This window comes from Pipistrellus kuhlii, unplaced genomic scaffold, assembly GCF_014108245.1.
Source record: "Pipistrellus kuhlii isolate mPipKuh1 unplaced genomic scaffold, mPipKuh1.p scaffold_m20_p_3, whole genome shotgun sequence".
NCBI lineage: Eukaryota > Metazoa > Chordata > Mammalia > Chiroptera > Vespertilionidae > Pipistrellus > Pipistrellus kuhlii.
In genome coordinates, this window is record NW_023425529.1 from 44,403,007 (window position 1) to 44,424,923 (window position 21,917).

General features: G+C 47.7%; 1 protein-coding gene across 1 annotated transcript; it reads left to right on the forward strand.

Annotated features, from left to right (window-relative positions):
• Positions 1 to 7,335: 7,335 nt before the first annotated feature.
• Positions 7,336 to 20,441, forward strand: LOC118728394 (keratin, type II cuticular Hb5-like). Its single transcript, XM_036454875.2, has 9 exons — positions 7,336 to 7,834; positions 11,142 to 11,350; positions 12,750 to 12,810; positions 13,764 to 13,859; positions 14,495 to 14,659; positions 14,899 to 15,024; positions 17,499 to 17,719; positions 18,876 to 18,907; positions 19,612 to 20,441. Exons 1-9 carry the CDS (start codon positions 7,412 to 7,414, stop codon positions 19,761 to 19,763), a joined length of 1,485 nt encoding a protein of 494 aa, XP_036310768.1. The 5' UTR covers positions 7,336 to 7,411; the 3' UTR covers positions 19,764 to 20,441.
• The last annotated feature ends 1,476 nt before the right edge of the window (positions 20,442 to 21,917 follow it).

Below are 21,917 nucleotides of genomic sequence, written 5' to 3' on the forward strand. Positions count from 1 at the left end.
AGACTAGACTGTGTAATCAGTCACTCCTCATTCATCCAGTAAATTCTTATTGAGTTCCAACTATGTAGGAGATACTTGCTGGGTTCCTGGAATCCAACAGAGACCTGAGGTGTTTGGAGGTAGGAAAGGGTGGCATAAATATGGGGTGCAAGACTGAGTTGGGGTATGATGTGGGGGGTGAGAGTCCTTGAGTTCCCAGCAGAGAAGTTGAGCAATGAATACTGATTGGAATGCACACACTCACCAGGAAGGGTGAAAGGTACTGTGATGGGGTTGGGGAGGTCACCAGGGTCCTAAAATGGCATCACTTCCTCTCCTCACAGGACCCATTGGGTGAGAGGGGGTGAGGGTTCATGTGGCTGTCCCTCAGCCAAACTCCCTTCTTTCTGTTTGGGCTTAGACTGTGATGGGTGGACAGTGGCACCAAGCCAGGAGGTTCCCTGAACCCAAATATCTAAGCCCATAAACTCTTCCAAGCACACGTGTCTTGACCACCTTTGAACCCAAGGATGACTCCTCCAATGAGCCTGTTTACTTACCAGCCGTGACCAAACGCTGACCCAGTCTGGTCTAAAAATAGCCCTTCATGCATCCGCTCAGGGCCTCACCAGGACCTCCCTCATCCCTCTCAGGGCAAGTGGCCTGTTATACCCCAGAGTGAGGGAGGACCCCTGTGTTCTGAAAGGGCGGGTGATGGTGCCATGGAATTCTGTCAGGAAGCTGGGCAACTTCTGCATGCATTTTAAAGGAAGGACACTCCCAGTCTCCCTTTTGGGCCATGTGCATAGATTTGCACAGACTGTTGTTTCTGGGGTGGGAACTCTGTGGGTGTGGGGTGTGGGCTTTGGGCTAGGGGCTTCTAATGTGAGAGACATAGAAGGAGGCAAGGCCTGGGGTCAGGGCATGGCTGATTGCAGCTGAAGGTTGGTGGGGTTTTCAGAGCACTTCTGTGGGAGATGTGGCTTGTGGGTACTTTCATGTTAAGCCTTTTACTGGATTAAATGTCTGCAAGACATTCAAGAAAGAACTAAGTCTTTCTCTCCACTTGGCTCAATCCACATTGGAACTAGTGAGCACCTGGAAGGTTCTCAATTCATGCCCAAGGGTTTATGTCTTGGTAAAATGCTGGGGGATGCAAGGCAGTGAATTCTTCATAAACATTTCTCCATCACTGCATTGGCAATTGTGCCCATCCTCTGACCCCACTCACTTCTCAGCCCGGTGAGCTGGATTATGGAGTGGTACCCTTCACTGAAGGTCTCTGTGTAGACACATCCACCTCCTTGGTTTCCGGGGGGAACCGTGAGTGTGCCCAGGCCACTGTCCTGATTGGAGATGATGAAAGCATGGACAATGGAGATAAAAAGCTGGGTTTTGAGCTTAGTGCTGCCACTTACTAGCTTTGGGATCTGGGACAACTTACATTTCTCTGGTTTTGTTACCTGTGAAATATGAATGGCAACCCAATACTTACTGGGTGTTAGAAGTGGTAATCGAGTGCCTGGTGATAGGAGGCACCCCCTCCAACCCTCTCACTTCTAACAAGGTGACTGGTCTTGGTTACATGCAGCTGGCAGGGCCTTGCAAAGGGATAGTGTGCATGGGCTGTGAGGTGCCATCCCTGTGTGAGCACAAGCAGCCCACAAGCTTTTACAAGGCAATCACGGCCACCTCAGAAAGCCTTAATTAAAGCACTTATTTGTAAATGGCCCAGAACAAAGACAATGACAGACCTGGTAAGCCCTTGAAAACCAACTTAGACAGGAAGCTGACAAAGAGACAGCAACTGGCTGCGATGAGTTCCCTTCTTCACCATAGGCTGTGAAGGCTCTGGCTGAGTCCCAGGCTGGTTCAGTTGCCAAGGCCTATGCCTTGTGTCAGCCTTCCCCCAGCCCACCTGAGACGGCCTTTAGTCGGCCAACGACTGCTCACCCTGCTGTTCTGGTCCTCAGAGGCCTGCCTTCTTCCCTGGAATTGTGAGCACCACCTGAGCTATTCATAACTGTTCTTCTGATGGCCTCCTGTCTGTGTGCCTGCCTGGCTTCTGATCCACTGATGCTCCAACTTTTGTCCTTTCTTCTTGCCTTACTATCCATAGGCCTTTTCACTTTTAGTCCCTTCCTAATGGGTTTACGACAAACAACTCTGTGATGAACATTCATTAATATATGTTCATGTACATCTCCATTAACTTATTAAAAAAAACCACCTTAATAACTCCTGGAGGTAGAATCTCTGGCTGCAGAAGTGAAATGTCTGTGGGGACGCCATACAATGTCTGAAGTGACCCAGCAACCCGAGAGAGGTCCAGCCGTAACATCGAAGGGCAGTTCTGCAAGGACAAGTCATCATGGCATTATCAGAAGGAAGTCGGAGGCAACCTAGATGACTGAGATTGGACAGAGATAAAAGATGATAAATGCATATTATGGAAGCTAAACACCACAAAGTCAACGTATGTACAGACAACATAGTGTTGGGTTAAAAAATGTCAAAACCATACCACTTATCTAATTAAAACATACACAAACTGAAAGCACTGCCACTTACGGCCCAGTAATGAGCACATATTTGGATGACATCACATGTGCTGCAGTCATCTTCTTTTGAGCATTTGGTGCCTGGATAGATGTGCTTTGGAAGCAGATTTTTAGGGAGGCGAAACTGTCAAGTCATGGGATGGAGCAGAGGAGGGAAGCCTGGTACACAGATCTATTATGTTAATGTGTGGTCGCTGCGGGCCCCCCAGGAAGGATACACCCTAGGGCTGCTGAGCATTTGAAAGGAAGCTGCTGGGAGAATGAAAAATCCAGGCTGGGAAGAGACAGGGAAGCCACAACTTGTGTTGATCAACCTGGGAAGGCTTCCTGGAGGAAGAGGGCTTTTCCCCATGAGGGCATTGGGTGCCTTCTGTAGCCAGGCTAGAGTGCCCTCTGGTGGAAACAGTGTGGAAGTCCAGGAGAGTCTTTTCTAAGGCACCTCTGCAGCAGAGCAGTGACTCACACAGCCCCAGGGACTTCTCTGAGCTACAAAAGTTAGGGTTTTGGTCTGTAAAATGGGTTGCACATCATGTGGTTGTGCTGAAACTGGAGGAGCTCCTGGAATAAGACAGGAAAGGGGTAATTATCAGTGTTTTGGGGCCAAGTTTTCTTCCTGTTTGTTTCCTGAAGTTCCTCCTTCTCTGGCAAGCTGCTGAGTTGCTGGAGTTGGGGAACCCTGAAGGGCATTGTCTCCCACGGCACCCTCCAGACAGCTAACTGCCTCCTGTCTCATGGGCCAGGTTGACAGTCCTGGAAATGTTCCTTAAGTAGACCCCAAAGCCGAGTTCCTGTAACTTCAGTCCACTGGCTGTCCTCCATGTCTTTGGGCACCTGTTCCCAGCTGCCTCACTTAACACCTGTGGGTGCACATCCCCTCTCTCTGTCCCAAGACAGACATCAAATGTCCTCTCCTTCAGGACTCCTCGCAGGGCTGGGCCTCAGGGCCTCCCCGCTGGTGCTGTCTTGGCCAGCAGTGACCCTCCAGAAGCAGTGAGAAGGCTCAGGCCGGTCATGCTCCCTCCTGTGTGGCCTGAGCAGCAGAGGGCACCGATGGCCACTGCTCTGGACACTGCATGGCTGAGTGCTGCCTAAGAGAGTAGGAGCTCCTAGAGAGAGAAAAATGAGCTAGCCCTGCTGAGTGCTGCCCAGACTACACAACTGTTTTTTTGTTTGTTTGTTTTCTAGTTTTATTATTTTTTAAAAATTTCTTTATTGATTAAGGTATCACATATTTGTCCTCATCCCCCCATTCCCACCTCACACCCCTCCCCATGCATGTCCCCACTCCCCTGTTGTCCGTGACCACTGGTAAGGCTCATATATATATATACACAAGTCTTTGGTTGGTCTCTCCCCTTTATCCCCACCCTCCCCTACACTCCCTCACAACTGTTGGTTTTTAAAGCTGCTAAGTGTTGGGTGGTTTGTTACACAGCCAAGTTAGCTCCTGGCTGGATTCCATAATTTGCAATCACTCTTGATTATTAGAATCATCTCATTCCAGAGTTTAAGAAGCCTCATTGTAAAATTTCAGGTCTGAGCTCTGCTCAAACCTTTCCTCTCTCCCCACCCTTAAGCCACCTCCCCACGGCTGGCTGGCCTGTTTCTGGTTTTAACGCTCAGCTCAGTGGGGTGGGGTCTTTCATCACAAACTCCCACCTCCTTTTTTTTTAGATTTCTCACCCCCAGCTGCCTCAGGGGAGGTGTCGTCAATCAGACCCTGCCTAAGTGGCCGCTGTGGGAGCAGCAGGTTCTAAAGTGGGGTGGTAGCACCACAAGTCCGACGCTCCAGGGTTGATTCCCATAAAGTCCTCCAGCACTGGTGCTTCCTTGCAACGTTTGGCCAGATCTTGTGGGCCGTGTCCCCTCCTCCCCGCCCCCCCATGCTGCTGGATACTTGCCAGACTGCTATGCTTCCAGCTCAGCTTTCCTCCCAGACCATCTTCGGGCCTGTGACCACGAGGAGAGGTAGCCAGGTCCAACATGTAGCTCTCTTAGAACTTGGGCAGACTAGCTGCCAGCCTGGGAATCATCATCTTGACTCCTCTCCTGTCCCCAACATTTGGTAAATTGACAGGCCCTTCTCATACCTTATGGCTGATTCCATTTCTTTCCATTTCTCCAACACTGTCTTAGCTCAGGCCCATGTCATTTCACATTTCATTTCAAGTGATAGCTTGCTAACTGGACTTTCTGCCTTATATTATGTCCCTACATCTGTTCTTCACCCCACTACTTAGTTGATTTGGTCATCCACCCATCCATCCATCCATCCATCCTTCTATCCATCCTAACCCGCCTCTGTATGTAACCATCAGAGGAAATCCTGCACTGCTGATGGGACAAAGGCCATACTCCTAGAAGGGGCACACAGTGCTCCTGTCTTGGCCCTGCCTATGCTTCCAACCTCACTTGTCCTCACTTTTCAGGAAGTACCCTGTGCTCCTGCCATGCTCCGCTTGCTGCTCTGACCCTGAGTGGGGCACTCTTGCTCATGCCTCCACACCTTTATGCACTCTATCCCCTGGGTTTGGGAACTAAAGGTGGCAAGTTTCAGCTTTCCTTCCCACAGGTGCTACGTGAGGCAGCTAGGGACAGGTGGAATCCAGCCAGGAACTCAAGGCTGGGCTCAGGTCCTGTTCCCTTACAACAGAGTGGGGTATGTGTCTATTATCACACTGCAGATCAGCGATTTCAATGCTTTTCATCTCATGGCACACATAAATGAATTACTAAAAGTCTGCGGCACACCGAAAAGTACATATTTTTTCCTTCCTATCTGAAAAAAATAGGTATAATTTTGATTGGTTTACAAAAAAGGTCACAATAGTGATTACCTACCCTTTTTGCTCCAAAGTGTCTTTAAAAAAAAATCAGATGTCTATACTTGTATATAAGGATTTCTGGTGCCAAGAACTAACCAATCAGATGCAACCTCTTTATGTGATGTGACTGAGAAGATGCAACTCTATTACACGACCTTTATATTTATGATTCAAGACAGGGCATTCACACCAGACAGCTATTGTTGTATTGGCTGTTGGCCTTTTTTTAATTTGACAATTTAAGGGAAAAGATGTCAGGTATTGCATGTTTTAAAATTCTTGCGATACACTGGTTGAAAATCGCTGCTGTAAATGTTTGATTTCTCCATCTTGACAAGTAAGTAGGCTGTGAGCTCCTTAAAGATAGAGAGCGAGGTAGGAGAATGAGTATTCAGTGGCCACCATGCTTCCCTAAGCCACAGAGCACCAGCTTGTGTGGCCATAAGACCCTTGCCAGATACATTCAGGTGCTTGGGAAAGGCTTGCTGCCAAAAAGGCATGCTGGGTAGCGCCGCCTTGGCAGGGTCCGAACAGGGTTCTCTGGCAGCTGTGATGTCTGTTGACAGGGCCTCTCACACTCCAGCCTCTGTGGTTTTCTAGCTGAGGAGTCTGGCTAGGAATTGCCAACTTCCCTCCAGAAGCAGAGCACAGCAGGAGATTAAAGCTGAGATCTCCCCCGCCCCCTTTGCTCCCCTCGCCAAGCCCTTTTCCTGTAGAGGGGCATTCTGGAAGATTCTTTCTTGTTCTTGTCTTGGTGCACAGAGGTTCTCTGCAAAGAGTGCTTCACTCAAGGGCCTGGGGAACTGGCCTCTGGCATAACTGTAGCCTTCACAAAGCAGTGCTCTCCCCATTGGGCTGCATTTCCACCAGCTCTTTCTGTGTCTGGCAAGGAGGCACCTGTAAGATGAAGATGGGAGGCCAGGGGTGAGCAGCCCCAGTGGAGGGCCTGGGCTTTGCAAGGGATCTCAAGAGCTGGGTGATTTCTCTGGTTCCACCCCCTGCCTCAGCCTCTCTGCCAACTCTCCTCGTCCTCTAGGACCTGCCTAGGTCTCCCTCCTTCCTGACCCTCCACTGCCATGAGTGGCCTGAGAAACCAAGAGCACGCCCTCTGCCTGGCCAGTCACCTTTCCCTCTCGCCATGGATCTTTCCTGCTCCCGTCTGGTTTCCCCCTGAGTCCCAACTTCCTCAAGGGCAAACTCTGCCCACCCAGCTTGGTTTTCCTCAGCATCTACATTAGTGCCTTGTTCTTGTTCTGCTGGACGTTAGCACTTGCCCTGAATGAAGGCACCTCCTCTGGGCTGCTCCTGCACCTGGCCAATATTTGTAGACTAGATGAGAAGCTCTCCAGCTATTGGCCACTCCCCCTTGCGTCTAGTCTATCCAACTCAGGCAGTGCTTCCCGAGGGCCTGATATGTGCTGGTTGCCATGTTGGAGATAAGCGCAGATAAGACTTGGTTTCTGAATTGAAGGGGCAGTACCAACGGCAATGACTCTGCTATAAGATGGGATGTGGTTCAGAGCAATAATAGGAAAAGGCTCGAAGAGGCTCACGCCTTATGTGCTCACCTGGGAGGATGAGCCAGGAGTCCTTGCAGCCTTAGGAGGGGTGTGGGATCTGCGTGGAAATACGGCCGGTGGGACCTTGATGGGACATGGGACCCTTCAATTCCCAGGAATGTGCTGGCCCAGGCCTCCACTTGCCTGTGTGGGATAATGACTTGAGGCCTACTCACAGGGCTAGAGGGGAATTGGGGTTGAAAAGATATGTCTAGGCCTGTGGGGAGGAACAGGCCAGAGACAGGCTTATTGGGGTTCAGGGTCTTGTGAATTAAAGGTGGCAAGTTTCAGCTTTCCTTCTCAGCTTGCCCCTGGGGGTGAGTCCCACGCTCATAAATGAAATTAATAACTTTCTCCTGCCTTTCATGCTGTCGGGAGGCCTGTCGTCTGCCCTATAAAAGGTAGGAGCACTCACAGGTCTCTGGGGGTGAGACCTGGTGTCCTTAAGTCCCTCCTCTTCCCCTGGCACTGCTCACAGAGCAGAGGCATGGCGAGCCGGTCTTACCGCATCAGCTCTGGCTACGGGGCCAGGAATTTTAGCTCCTGCTCTGCCATCATGCCCAAGCCCGGGGCTCACAGCTGTGCCAGTGCCATGGCCTACCGAGGGGGCAGTCCTGGAGGCCCCGGCTACAGGCGCCTCGGGGGCTTTGGCAGCCGGAGTCTGTGTGCAGTGGGGTCCCCGCAGATCGCAGTGAGTTGTGCGCGCCCCCTACGCAGTGGGGGAAACTTTGGCTACAGAGCAGGGGGCCTTTGTGGGCCCAGCCCGCCCTGCATCACCACCGTGTCCATCAACGAGAGCCTCCTCACACCCCTCAACTTGGAGATCGATCCCAATGCGCAGTGCATCAAGCATGAGGAGAAGGAGCAGATTAAGTGTCTTAACAACAAGTTTGCTTCTTTCATCGACAAGGTGGGTCTGTGGGTCGTCCTCTGGGCAATGGCTTAGGCAGGGGCAAGGGAATTGGAACCCAATGACTGGCTGGGTTCAAATTCTCGGGGTCCCAGCCCTGCTACTGATGAGCACGCAGCCTTGAGAACGTGGCTGCATCAGGATCTCAGTTTTCAAATGGTTGTGTTGAGAGTCAAAATTGCAACAATGGATGGGAAACCACTGGCCAGAACAGGAAGGGATATTGCTGCTACTTACCCTGCTCAGCAAGAGTGAATGTGTGTCTGGGGCCCCATCCTCTGGATCTCGGCCATCACACAGTGAGGGGTGGATGGGTTAAGCTACTCTGTTTAGGTTGGTGTCTGACCCATCCCCAGCAGGGAGAGGGGGCCAGGATAGGAAGGGGCCAGAAGCTCCTTTCCTGTAGGGACATCTTCGAAGGCTGGGAGTTCCTAGGACTTCTGCCCTAGGTGCCCTCCCTGACCCAGCACTTCCATTGATGAAAGACAGTGAGTTGAGAAACTTCAGGGCGGTCCAGGAGGAGCTGTTGAATTGCACTTTTCCGATGTGGCAGTTTCAGAGCTCTCCTTGTGGCTGGATACACAGCTCCGGTTTCCTTTGACCCGGTGATGCCCCCTCTGGGAGCCTGGAATCTGATCTTTGGGGGAGAACAGCCCCTGGAATCCCAGGGAGGAAAGCCTCACCTTCCAGGGTGGAGTGGTGTGCACAGCCTGCATTGGAAGGTGCACACCGGCTGCTATGGGTGGGAACTCTGCTCTCAGACTAACACCATCAGAAATGGGCGTATCTGCAAGGGAAGGTGCTGTGCACCCTTTCTTAACACGTTCCTGGCTGTCCAAACCACTCTTCCCTCCCATCGGCAGAAGCGGACCCTGGGACCATGCAGGTTGTTCACTGCATAGGGACATCCACCGAGATGGGGGAGGGGAGGTTGAAATCCAGCTCTTGCTCTGTTCACCAGGCTGTGTTCCCTGGAAGGGGCTGCATCTGCCTGGAGGGGCACCTTTTCCTAATTTGCTCGGTGAGGACCCTGAACACGCAGACTTGAAAGGGATCTTTGCATGTGGCCTTTTGGGCATCAACTCAAGTATACTGCTCTCTGTTGGGAAGGGTCAATCCCTCTCCTGGGGTTGCTGACAGCCTCTTATCTCCTTCCAGGGTTCTTCCTCCAGGATGCATTCCTGGTGTGCCAAGTTCATCGCTGTGGTGGGTTTAAGACTGTAGAGCAGGCAGGCCAGAGAGCTGCCCTCATGACCTGGGCCTGCATGTGGAGACCCAAGGCAGATGCCTTTTGGATAGTCAGGGTTTGGGTTCCTTTTCCCACAAAAATGGGCCATTGAGAGTTACTTCACATCAGCTTATTCTCTCAGAAGTTTTGGACTTGAGAACCTAGTTTAGGGCTGGCAGCTGCATGGTGCCTGGGGAATGAAGCCAAGCTGAGAGGCATGCCACCTACAGGGGCAGCTGCTGCCTCTCACTCCAAACACAGGCCCAGCATTGCCCAAGCATCCAGTTCATCAAGGTCAGGGAAATCCGGATACTTGCCTGAAGTCACTCAATTATTAAATGTTGGCAGTTAATCAGATTTTTGTGCAGCCAAATAACATATGCCTGTGGGCCAGATAGGGTCTGTGTATATTGCTGATGTGTTCTCATTGCCTCAGTTTATCTTGAGGCTCAGAGAGAATGAGGCATGGTGGCTCGTTTGGCAGTGAGAGATCTCCTAACTTCTGGTCCAGGGTTCCCCCTCCTGGCTACTGCACTCCAGAGTCAGAGTGAGGGAGGGTCATAGTGAGTGCATTTAAACATCATTTCCATAAGAAAAAGGAATTCCTCATGCAGGGAATGCAGTCTGGTGCAGCCATTGTGGAGAACAGTATGGAGCTTCCTCAAAAAATTAACAATGGAGCTCCCATTTGACCCAGTGATTCTACTTCTAGGAATGTATCCCAATAAATCAGAAACACCAATCAGAAAGGACATATGCACCCCTATGTTCATAGCGGCACAATTCACCATAGGTAAGATTTGGAAACAGCCTAAGTGCCCATCAGCAGATGAGTGGATTAAAAAACAGAGGTACATCTACACATTGGAATACTATGCCGCTATAAACAAGAAGGGATTATTACCATTTGTAACAGCATGAATGGAACTGGAGAACATTATGCTAAGCAAATAAGCCAGAGAAAGATAAATATCATATGGTATCACTTATTTGTGGAATATAATGAACAACATAAACTGATGAACAAAAATAGATCCAGAGACAGAGAAATATTAAACAGACTGTCAAACCTCAGAGGGAAGACAGGGGAAGGGGTGGGGGAGGTAAGCGATCAACTAAAGGACTTGTATGCGTGCATATTAGCATAACCAGTGGACACAGACACTAGTGGGGTAAGGGCACGTGCTGGGGAGTGGAGATGGCCGGGAAGAGGTCAATGGGGGAAAAGGGAGACATATGTAATAACTCTAAACAATAAAGTATTAAAAAAATAAAAATCACTGCCATGAAAATGCCCACAAACTTAGCATCTTAAAACAACATGCATTTATCTCATGAGGCTGAAACCAAGCTGTCAGGAGGACTGCATTTCCTTCTGGAGGCCCTTTTCCAGGGACACCCAGGTTTCTGGCAGAACTGAGTTCCGTGTGGAGGTCCCTGTTCCCTTGCTGACTGATTGACAGGCAGGTATTCTCAGTCTCTAGGGGCTGCCTGTCTTCCTAGACTCATAGCCCTTTCTCCATCTTCAAAGCTGCTGATAGTGGTCACATGCTTCTCACTTCTCCTGTTTGAACCCTCTCTTCTGCCTCCTTCTTCTGGGCATCTCTCTCATTCTTCTGCCTCTCTCTCCCACTACTGTGGGAGTCACCTGGATAATTTAGGATAATCTCCTGATCTTCGGTTAGTAACCTTAATTGCATCTGCAGGACCCCTCTCACCAGATAATGCAACTTATTTACAGGTTCTAGGGTTAGGGCATGGCCATCCTTGAGGGGCTATTTTTTACCTACTACATGTAGTTTGTGGTATTTTTTTTTCAGGATCAGATGTTATTTTATTCTGTGCAGAATAAACAAATCCCAAATAAATTGTGAGCTTTTTCTGGGAGACTGGGGAGGGGACGTTATTTGAGGAACAACGGTGAACTGTTCTTTCAGACTTTCTAAATGATTTGATCTTTGGGGGAAGGTCACAGCTGCTACAGGTCAGGGGCTATTCCAAAAGGCAGAGAGAGTTCCGGGAGACCAGAAACCTCCCTAAACTGCCCACTGAGTCTCTTTTCTTCATCCTTGGTGACAGGTGCGCTTCCTGGAGCAGCAGAACAAGCTGCTGGAGACCAAGTGGCAGTTCTACCAGAACCGCAAGTGCTGTGAGAGCAACCTGGAGCCACTGTTCAATGGCTACATGGAGACGCTGAGGCGGGAGACTGAGTGTGTGGAGGCCGACAGCGGGAGGCTGGCCTCAGAGCTCAACCACGTGCAGGAGGTGCTGGAGGGCTACAAGAAGAGGTAAGCATGACAGGGCCAGGGGATGGTTTAGGCCAGGTGGGGTAGGTCCAAGCTGGGTCAATACAACTATCCTGGAGGCAGAGATGATTGAAGTTCAGGGTCCTTTCAGACTACCAATTAGGTGGTTTGCATCATCAGTTCGCTCCATCTTGTCTGGACTCCCAACTCCTGCAGCTTATCTTGGGGACTTAGCAACAATCTGGAGAGAAGGGGTGCTCCCAGCTGGGAGGGATGGGGCATATGCCAAGGGCACAGACTGACCCAGAGATGGAGAGAGAGAGCAAATGAAACAGGAGGACCATGGTCAATAAGGCTGGAAAGCAGAACATGGGAGCAGCAGTCATGAAAGATCCTGGAAGAGAATTCTTGAAAATGATCAGGCCAATGCCATTAAAGATATCTGATAAAATTGGGTACTTCTTTTATTTAGGCTGCAGATAAATCATTAGGCTTTTGTTATGCAAGGCTCTACAATTCAAAGGTCCAGGTACATCTTTTATTTTAACCTGACTTGTTTAGTTTGGCCATTATCTATAATAATTTTACTCGCTGGATCACTTATCTTGCCCCACTTCTGGTAGACACGAACATGCTGAAAGATGATTTTGACATAATAAGCTCTGGTAATTCTAATTGGAATTCTGGCTTTGGAAGGTCAGGTTTTACCAACAGATGGACCCAGCATTGGGTCTCCACTTCCCTTGGGGGGATGCAAATGCAGACACAGTTCTGTTTGCAGATGCCAAAGTCTGTCTCCTACTCTAGGAGTATGTGGGCCAGTGATCACAGAGCTCAGAGTTTATAGAAGCCTTAATTGCCTGTAATTACAAAACTGTAAAAATTGTGCTATGGGAACTCTGGTCTCTCTTGTTGGCTGGGGCAGGGCTGCTCCAGGGATAAGTCCTCACGGGCAAGAAAGGACCACAGGCTGGTGGAGGAGGACTGTGAAAATGCCCCAGCAGTCTGGGCAGAGCTTCCAGTTTTTCAAGTCCTTGGATGTTGGGGGAGGAGAGAAAGAATGTCATAGGAATGGCTTCATGGAGCTTTATGTTTTATATAATTTTAGGATTGTAGGGCTCTTTGGAGCAACTGTCATTCATTTATCCCACAAACTTACTGAGTGCCTTACCACCTACCAGGCAATTGAACCCAAGTTGCAGGCAGAGTAAATGGCTTGCCTGAGGATTTGCAGGGACCTCACTTCCAAGCTTGGGCCAGAAACAACAGGCTTGGACTCCATGTTCAGTGTCCTTTGGTGGGTTCTCTCTGGCTGGGAAATAGAAGAGAGGCTAGCCTCTTCTCCCAAGGCACACAGGAAGTCAAGGGCAGAAGCAGGGAGTCTTGAAAACCTAGGGTTCACTAGCCGGCTACAGCCCTCAGCTGTGCTCTCTCCCCTCAGGTATGAAGAAGAGGTGGTCCTCAGGGCCACGGCTGAGAATGAGTTTGTGGTGCTGAAGAAGGTGAGTGACTATTTCCATACGTCAAGCAGCTAACTCTTGGATGGTGAATCTATGAGACTGGGCATCTTGCCAAGGTCATGTCAATCCATTGGGGTGGTGGGCACTCAAGTCCCCTGGCCAATGGAGGCTGGTCTGGCTTTGGAAGTAAGTCTTTTGGCCCCCATGCAGGAACCCAGAATGTATTGACCAGGCTTCTTAAAAAGAAAACTTCATCCTACTGCTGTCTGACTTTTTGTAAACTCCCTGATTAGCTGAAATGGTCACTTTTAAACCCATTTTACTCTCATGTAGACATTACCTCTCAGTGGGTTCTCAGCTTGCTAGAGATTTTGTGAGCTGTGGCAATGGCAGATGATGAAATAACAGAAGAAAAACTGCAAATGACTTCCCTTTGACTTTAAGTTGGTGAATTGAAGTGTACACGTATGTAGTTTCACACATAACGTGCTCAGCAGCCACCTTATCTGTGAGTAATCACAGAACAGAGAGAAGGCTGGTAAAAATCTGCCATGGAGGTGTGACCTTGGTCTCAGGCAGGGAGGTCAGCTATTTGGGGGTTGGGTATTGCCTGACCTAGGTGCCAAGCATGACCTATTGGGGAGGTGCACCCATGGCTCTGTGGCTACCTCAGGGTCATGTTCCCAGGGCCAGTTTGACTCAGTGGCAGTAGTCTGTGGTTTTAGGTTAGGATCTTAGGCTATTTGTTTAATCAAAACCCCCAATTCTGGAGGAAATGAAAAGTCTGTAGGGATCAGACTTCTCTTCACTTCCTGTCTCTTATGGTTTATGTGAAGGGAGGTAAAGGCAGTGGCAGATAGCAAAGGGCCTCTTCCCACTTGTAGGGCCCTGAAAGTGACTTGTAATTGCAGGCTGGATGAGCAGGGGCAGGGGGTGGGCCAGGAGGTGGTGCCAGGGCCTACTGAATGCCCACGCTCTCTTGTCTTCTCCACCAGGACATAGACAGTGCCTATCTGCGCAAGGCGGACCTGGAGGCCAATGTGGATGCGCTGAAGGAGGAGATGCACTTCCTGCAGGCTCTCTATGAGGAGGTGAGTCTCCGGAAGAGCTATTGAGAGAAGAGACAGGAGGGTTTCCTTGGGATGTGGCCTGTCCTGGTTCCTTGGTTCTAGGGAAAGTTGTCCATTCCTTACTCATCTAGGATCTCAACCTCCTTTCCTTTTGTGACTGAGACCTCCTTTCAAAATGACAATGGATGATGCCTTCCTTTAAAATAATTAGAAAGACTATATAATTCATTGCCTGTCCACAGCTCAACATGAAGTAGATATTTGATAATAGAGCTCTCTATATATAATAATTATTATTATAGAAACTTAGGATTCTAATTCTTGCCATTATCTGGTTGGCTGGATTTTTACATAAAGCTACCACTGATCTGGAGAGTTTAGGCTTCAGAGATAGTCATTCACTTTATTCCTGATCTTAGAAATCTGCCCCTATTTATCCCAGCATTGATGGAAGTCCACCTTATGCATTGCCTTGAAGCTATGGTTCAGACTCCAGCCTTTTCCTCTTAAAATTATACTTAATGTTTTTCTGACTTGTCAGAAATTTTCTAATTTATTTATAAAATTTTCAACTTGGGACTGTGCCTTTGATTACCTGCAGAGACAGGAATGGGAAGAGGATTGGAGCTGAGGGCCCTGTCTATTGTCTCCTACAGGAAATCTACATCCTTCAGTCACAAATCTCTGACACTTCAGTGGTGGTCAAGATGAACAATAGTCGGGAACTCAACATGGACTCAGTTGTGGCCGAGATTAAGGCTCAGTATGACGATGTGGCCAGCCGCAGCCGGGCAGAGGCTGAGTCTTGGTACCAAAGCAAGGTAAACTGGAGGACTGGACTGCCCCACACACCAAGACTCTGGAGCTTCCCTGGGAAATGCACCCAGGCACTCAGAGGGGCTGTAGTTGTGGTTCCAGGTTCAGAGCTTGGAAAGGAGGTGGGGCTGTTGCAGAAGACTAGACTAGTTAGTCTGGGCTGGGTGGGATCAGTGACCTCTCAGCACACCCCCCAGCTACCTAGTGATGGGTAGTTTCCACGTGTTTGTCTCCTGACCCGCAGTGTGAGGAGATGAAGGCCACAGTGACCCAGCAGGGAGAGAACCTCCGCAGAACCAAGGATGAGCTCAATGACCTGAACCGCATGATCCAGAGGCTGACAGCAGAGGTGGAGAATGTCAAGCAGCAGGTGGGAGACACTGAGGACTCAGCACACCTGCCGTTTCTGATCTGCTTTCTGCTTTCCTTCTACCTTGAGGGGCTCCTGCTATCTTTGGAGAGGCTTTTATTTTAATCACCTGCATCTGAAGGACTCAGGGTGCACAAAACATTGTGGGAAGAGGGTTGTTCTATCTATTTAAAAAATATTTTTATTGATTTCAGAGAGGAAGGGAGAGGGAGAGAGATAGAAACATCAATGATGGGAGAGAATCATTAATTGGCTGTCTCTTGCACGCCTCCCACTGGGGATTGAGCCCTCAATCCCTGCTAATTGGAATTTAAATATTCACTTCTCTGATTAACTAGTGACACCGAATGTCTCCTCATACACTTACTAATCATTTGTATTTCTCCTGCTAAGAATTGCCTATTAATATCATTACCTATTTTTCTATTGAACCTTCTTTCTTCTTGGTGATTTGCATTATTCTTTTACTTATTCTGTCTAGATTGTAACTTTTAATCAGTTACACCAGCTGCAATTAATCTATTATCAATCTGTCACTTGTCTGTTTGCTTTGTTCTGGTATCCTTTACTAAAAAAAATCTTTAACTTGGATGTGACCAAATCCATCACTTCTTACCTTAGTGGGTTATACTTACAAAGGTTTGAGGTCATAGATTTATTCTCTTACATTTTGTCCTCTACTCGTTGTATAGTTTTACCCCTCACATTTAGGCCTTTAATCCATCTGGACTTTATTTTTTTTGTATATAATTTAAATCATCTACATACACTGTAGCAAAAAAACTATATCATGCAATCCATTCTTTGCCCATGGGCTTGTGCTATCACCTCTATCATAACACTGAGTTCCCTCATATCCCTGGCTCAGTTCCAGTCCTCACCCTTCTGTAGGTTGTTCTCATCCTCTGTGTAAGATGTATCACAAGTAATTTGTTACTCTTAATAGCTGAAGTAATAAAATATGGGAATGGTTTACTTTTCAGAAGTGAAATTAGAGAAGATTACTTGCATTCTGATATACTTTTAAAATATTTATTTTATTGTGGTACGAACATAGCATGAGAATGACCCTTTTTAACAAATGTGTAAAGTGTACAGCATACTATTGTTGACTAAGGTAGGATGCTGTTCAATGGATCTCCAGAGCTTATTCATCCTGCATTAGTGACTCCTCATTCCCCCACCCCTTCTCAGCCCCTGGCAACCACCATTCACTCTTTGATTCCAAATCTGACTATTTTATATATGATATTTAATATACTAGTAAGTGGAACCACGCAGTGTTTGTCTTTCTGTGACTGACTTGTTACACTAAGCAAAATGTCCTCAAGTTTCATCCATTTTGCTGCATATTCCAGGATTTCCTTTTTTTATAAAGGGTGAATGGTACCCATTTTATGTAAAAACCTTATTTTCTTTATCCATTAATCTCCCCATGGACATGTGGGTTGTCTTCACATCTTGGCTATTGTGGATAGTGCTGTGATGAACACAGGAGTGCTAATATCTCTTTGAGCGCCTTATTTTAATTCTTTTGGGTAGATAACCAGAAGTGGAATTGCTAGATCATAGGGTAGTTCTGTTTTTAATTTCTTGAGGAACCTCCATACTATTTTCATAGCAGCTGCACCATTTTGCATTCACACTAACGGTGCACAAAGGGTTGCAATTTCTCCACATCTTCACTAACACTTGCCTTGTTTTGTTAATAATAGCCATCCTGACAGGTGTGAGGTGATACTCATTATAATTTTGATTTGCACTTTTATGATGGTAAGTGAGGGTTTTCTTTGTTTGTTTGTTTTGTTTTCTATATACCTGATGGCCATTTGTGTTTTCTTTGGAGAAATATCTATCAGGTTATTAGGTTGATTTTTTTTTTTTTTGAGTGATGAGTTGTTGGAGTCCCTTCTGCTTTCTTAGGTGGGGCACAGGGAGAAGCTGCAGTTAGTGTGCTGGGCATTGTAAATGGGAACTTAGTTCATCATGCTCTTCTCAAAGGAGACCCACACAGTGGTCTCTGAAAACCTGGAGATGGTGCTAACTAATTGGGTAGCTTAGGGCAAGTCACAGCCTCTCTGAGTCACACAATGAGTTTCTGTATAAGGGAATAGCAAGGCCTACTCTGACAAGCTGACAGAATAAACTAAAGGTCAAATACGAAACAACTGTGAAAGTGCCTTGTAAACTAATGACAGCAAACAAGTATAAGATAATATCACTAATTATCAGTCCTATTTCAGTGCTAACAATTCCTCCCTCTCATGGCTCTTCATAGATTTGAGTTTTACAATAAAGTGGTACAAAAATAAAGCAAGCAAGCTCCAAAATGGATATTATTTCCCTTCTCGGTTAATTAAAAATTTGTCCATTTTGAATGGAGGTGAAATACGATGACCAAGGTGTGGGAGACTCACCAGGATCCCCATAGCCTGCAACCTTCTCAAATTCCTTCCCTCCTCTCCTCCCCACAGCGTCGCAAGCTGGAGGCCGCTGTGGCCCAGGCGGAGCAGCAGGGCGAGGCGGCCATCAGTGATGCCCGCTGCAAGCTGGCCGAGCTGGAGGCCGCCCTGCAGAAGGCCAAGCAGGACATGGCCTGCCTGCTCAAGGAGTACCAGGAGGTGATGAACTCCAAGCTGGGCCTGGACGTGGAGATCGCCACTTATCGCAAACTGCTGGAAGGCGAGGAGAGCCGGTGAGGACGGGCTCGGGTCACTTCACATCTCAGGCTGGGAGAGTGCTGGACTACAATCTTCCAGGCTGCTCAAACAGGGAAATACTCTAGAGATCATGGGGTCCAGACACTTCCCCATTTTTAAGATAGAGAAACTGAAGCCCAAAGAGGGGAAAGAGCTGGTCCAAGACCACAGCTACTTAGTGGTGAAGCTAAAATAGTACCAGGCTGTGCTGACTTTGAACCAAGAATTGGGGACAGGTGAAGTCTGCAAGGGAGGGAGCAATGTGGCTTTACACCTGGGATGGTGCATGGGCCTCTAGCTTTGAGGTGGTCACATCGTTACTGCCTCCTAGCTGGGTCCGCTGGAGGGGGGAACAGGCTGCATGAGGGAGTAGAGTATACAAGGTTAAGATCACAGGCTATGAGCCAGATCTCCTGGGTTCAAACCCCAGCCCTAACACTTACTAGCTATGAATTCCCATGCCTCATCTGTAAAACAGGTAATCATAAAACCCACCACTTAAGGCTGTTGCATGGATTAAGTTAGCTAATGGAACATAGTAAGCACAAGTAGTGCTGGTTATTAGAATGAGAGTATCTCTATCAGAGTAACCAGGCAGGGCTGTGTCCACATAGAGGCTCCTTATTAACATGGTTAGTGTTAGAAATCTGACATGAGTGGTACCCCAGGCAGCTGGCCACGCTGCTGGATTTGCACCGTGGTTGACCCCAGCAGCTAAACTTTTCTGTCCATTTCCTCGGGACTTTGGGTGAAGCCACTAGAGCTATCTCCTTTCACCGTTAACACAACCCATTCACCAGCATTCTGGGAAGCACTTGGCATTTGCATAGTGACACTTTCATTATGATAATAATCATTAATGTATTAGGTACTAATAACTTAATCATGTTATGAATAATGTGATGTCCCCAACACACAAGATTTTAAAAGGTGGTTTAGTGTATTCTACTTTGCATATTGAGGCTATCGGCCTTTTAGTAGACCTGTCCTTTAGGGATTCCAGGAAGCAGTGCCTGCACTGGTGCTGTCTGCAGTGGGTGGGCAGCATGCCCCAGTCCCTCATCTCCTCTCCCCTGTTTTAGGATGGATAATAGGTCTGCTGCAAGGGCAGGGAGCTTAGTTCTAATGCCTACTCTCTCCTCTCCCCTGCAGGCTGTGTGAAGGCATGAGCTCAGTCAACATCTGTAAGTGGGGTTGTGGGTGGGCATGGTTCTTTTGGGTGTCAATAGTCTTAAAATTAGGTTGCATCTAAATAGTGACCAAACCTCTGTCTGTGGGGCACAGAGAAAAGTGGTAGTAGCTGAGGTCTCTGGGATCTGGACAAAGTGATGGTCCAAAATATTTGAACCCTACATGGGTCCATCTGGAACATCCATGGAGCCTAGGCTAATGAATGTGTTAAGTCCTTTCCCCCCTGCTCCATTTGGTTCTACAAAAATAGCCTAAGTCTTTCAATTTAACACAGAATACTCTTCAAGTGGTACATGTTTTAATAAGAAGAAACACTAGATGTCTATTCTGATCATTTGGAGCCCCTGCAGGGAATTCTCAAATCTTTAATAATTCAGTGTGTACACAGAACCTAGTCTAGGTGTCTATCTGTTCTCCTCATCTTCCCAACAATCATATTTCTAGATGATTCTTCCACTGGAATCCATCAGATTTTGCTCAAAAATTGAATAAACATATCTCAACATTAGTCTGATTCTAGTAGTTATGTGTCCAATTTGCTAACCAAGTTCCTTCAAGAAGCAAATGGCAGTGGGTTTAAGATTCATGTTGTTGGTCCCTTGGAGTGTGAAGAGAGTTAATTGCTAGTTCCAAAAAAAATGTTGGGTCACACCATGTCTGGGATAAGAGAATTCTAACCTGGTGTCTCCATTCACAGGTGTGAGCCGTTCCCAGGGTGGTGTGGTCTGCGGAGACCTCAGTTCCAACCTCCCTCAAGGCCTGGGGAGCGTGGCCCTCAGCAGCAGTGCCCTCTGCCCCAGCGCTGCAGCAGGGGCATGTTCCAGCGCCAGATCCGTGCGATTTGCATAGTCGGGGGTGGAGGCTAGGATTCTGGACGGACTAGGTCTGATAGGGACAAGGGTGGGGAGCAGGAGGGGGAAATCTTTTTTCTCTCTGGCCCAAATATCAGTTTGGTAATTTGCCCTTGCTGGGAGCCCAGACTAACTCTCCAGTTTCCTTCCTATAATATCAGAGTTGAGATTTACTTAGAGTGCAAATCCTGGGTTTGGCATTATTACCACTTCCATTGATTCCTTCCTCCTGGTGGTCCAGGAAAGGGACCTATAGGCTTTTTTATATAAACTGCTTAGTCACTTTTTCCCCCAAATAACTTCAGGTTAGCAGGCATTTCCTAAGTACTGACCATGTACCAGGCCCTCTGGAAAGGGAGCCAGGGAGAGGGATGGCAGTGTGTGGGCTTTGCTCTTAATAAGGGATGGTGCATGTCACCTCGGTGTTGAGGGACCATGGTGGGAGAGCAACTGGGGCTCCAGGAGGCCCTCACTTGATCTGAGAGATTGTATAATATGTTCCTAGAGCATCCTCCAACTATTCCAGATGGAAGGACAGGCTGAGGCTAATTGGCTGAGGTTTTTATCATTGGTGGTTTGGATTTTATTGTATTTGGGTGATTCATGTTATGGTTCCCTCTGTTTTTTAATGTGTGTGATTAAATGTGGAAGGCTAAAAACTTTCTCCTAATAAACATGTTAATATCTTTCTTCTTACTTTATTCCCCTCCCCACATTCCAGATTGTTTTCATGTTTCTTTAAATGTGGTCCTACGACCACAACCTATATCAGGGTCTGAGGGGGTTGGGGAAGGTAGAGATGAGCCGATAACTCTGAATTAAACATGTCCCCACGTGACTCCTATAAGAACCAAAGTTGAGAACTGCTGGTTTATGTGGGCCGAGGGAAAAGAGGTCAGGTCATTCTGACTGGGGAGGGGATTTTCCTCCAGATTCTCACAGGGTCAGGTTCATCTCTGCATTTCTCTTCTGCCAGCCAGTATAAGACATCAGGCTGGGTGTGGTGGAGACAAAGGTAGAAATGGGGAGAGATGGGAGCTTGTTCCCAGCAGCTGCTAAATATCTCATGTATGTAATTCAATCATTGCCATAGCAGCAGTGTTATTATTTTCATTTTACAGATAAGAAAATTGGGGCCCAGAGAAGTTAAATAGCTTTACTAAGGTCACACAGATAGGCCAGGATGCAAGCAGAGGTCTAGAGAATGCCAAAATTCCCCAAGACTTTCCATTGTCTTACCCTAATTTTTGCTCCAGGCAAGTCAGAATGCTCCTGGACAGGAGGTTCTAACGGATCCTGCCTCACTAATCTCACATTGCAGAGATAAGAGATGGAAAGTGACATAAAGGAACCTCCTGGAAACATTTGTAGAAACATCTCCCCATAGCCTCTGCTCTCTAAGAATCTTGGATAGATCTTATTATGGGATGCTTAATACAGGCCTCCTATATTAAGGGAACCCAGAATTAAAACTCAGACCTCTGGTTGGAGGGCATTTTCCCCAATGGCCTGGAAGGGGGCATTGATTTGGTAAACTCAGTCTCTGACCTATTCCTGAACTGACAGTCCCCAAGAGGTGCCACCTGGGGAAGTCTGTTTAGAGTCCCCTCTGATGCAAAGGTATCCCCCGAGATGTGATGAGGTGGAGAGAGGGGTTTCTGATGGGCAAGTTTATTTCACTTGTTTTATGGGAAAAATTCTACTTCTCCCAGCTTATTTGATTTGGGATTAAAAAACAAGATTAAAACAAAGACCTGAATGTGTAGAAGATATTTTGCCGTAAGAATATGTATTTGATCTCAAGACATGGAAAAACCTTTGAGTTGTTCTCCCTGGCAATGCAGTTCTTCTGATGTTTCCAGAATGTGTTCTCAGGGAGCACATTGGTCCTCTTGGACTTGGGAGGACCAAGATTTCTCTTAGGATAGTGATCCCCTAGTCTCTGCTTCCTGGACCAAGAGGGTCTGCACTCTGGGCACATCATGGTCTGGATCCCACCAAGAGGTAAAACCAGGTTCAAAGGGCTGCCCCAGGGAGGATTGTGGGGAAGCATAGGGGAGAGATTGCCTTTTCTTTTGATGGTGCTGATGCAGGATGTGTATATACATATGTGTGCCTCTGGTGTTTTCTCCAATTTTTAATCCTCTGAGTG

Coding starts and splice junctions, on each gene's coding strand:
- LOC118728394 (XM_036454875.2), top strand. CDS start 7,412: ATGGCGAGCCGGTCTTACCGCATCAGCTCTGGCTACGGGGCCAGGAAT. Junction 12,811..13,763: donor AGTTTGTGGTGCTGAAGAAG/GTGAGTGACTAT, acceptor CTTCTCCACCAG/GACATAGACAGTGCCTATCT. Junction 15,025..17,498: donor TGGAGAATGTCAAGCAGCAG/GTGGGAGACACT, acceptor TCCTCCCCACAG/CGTCGCAAGCTGGAGGCCGC.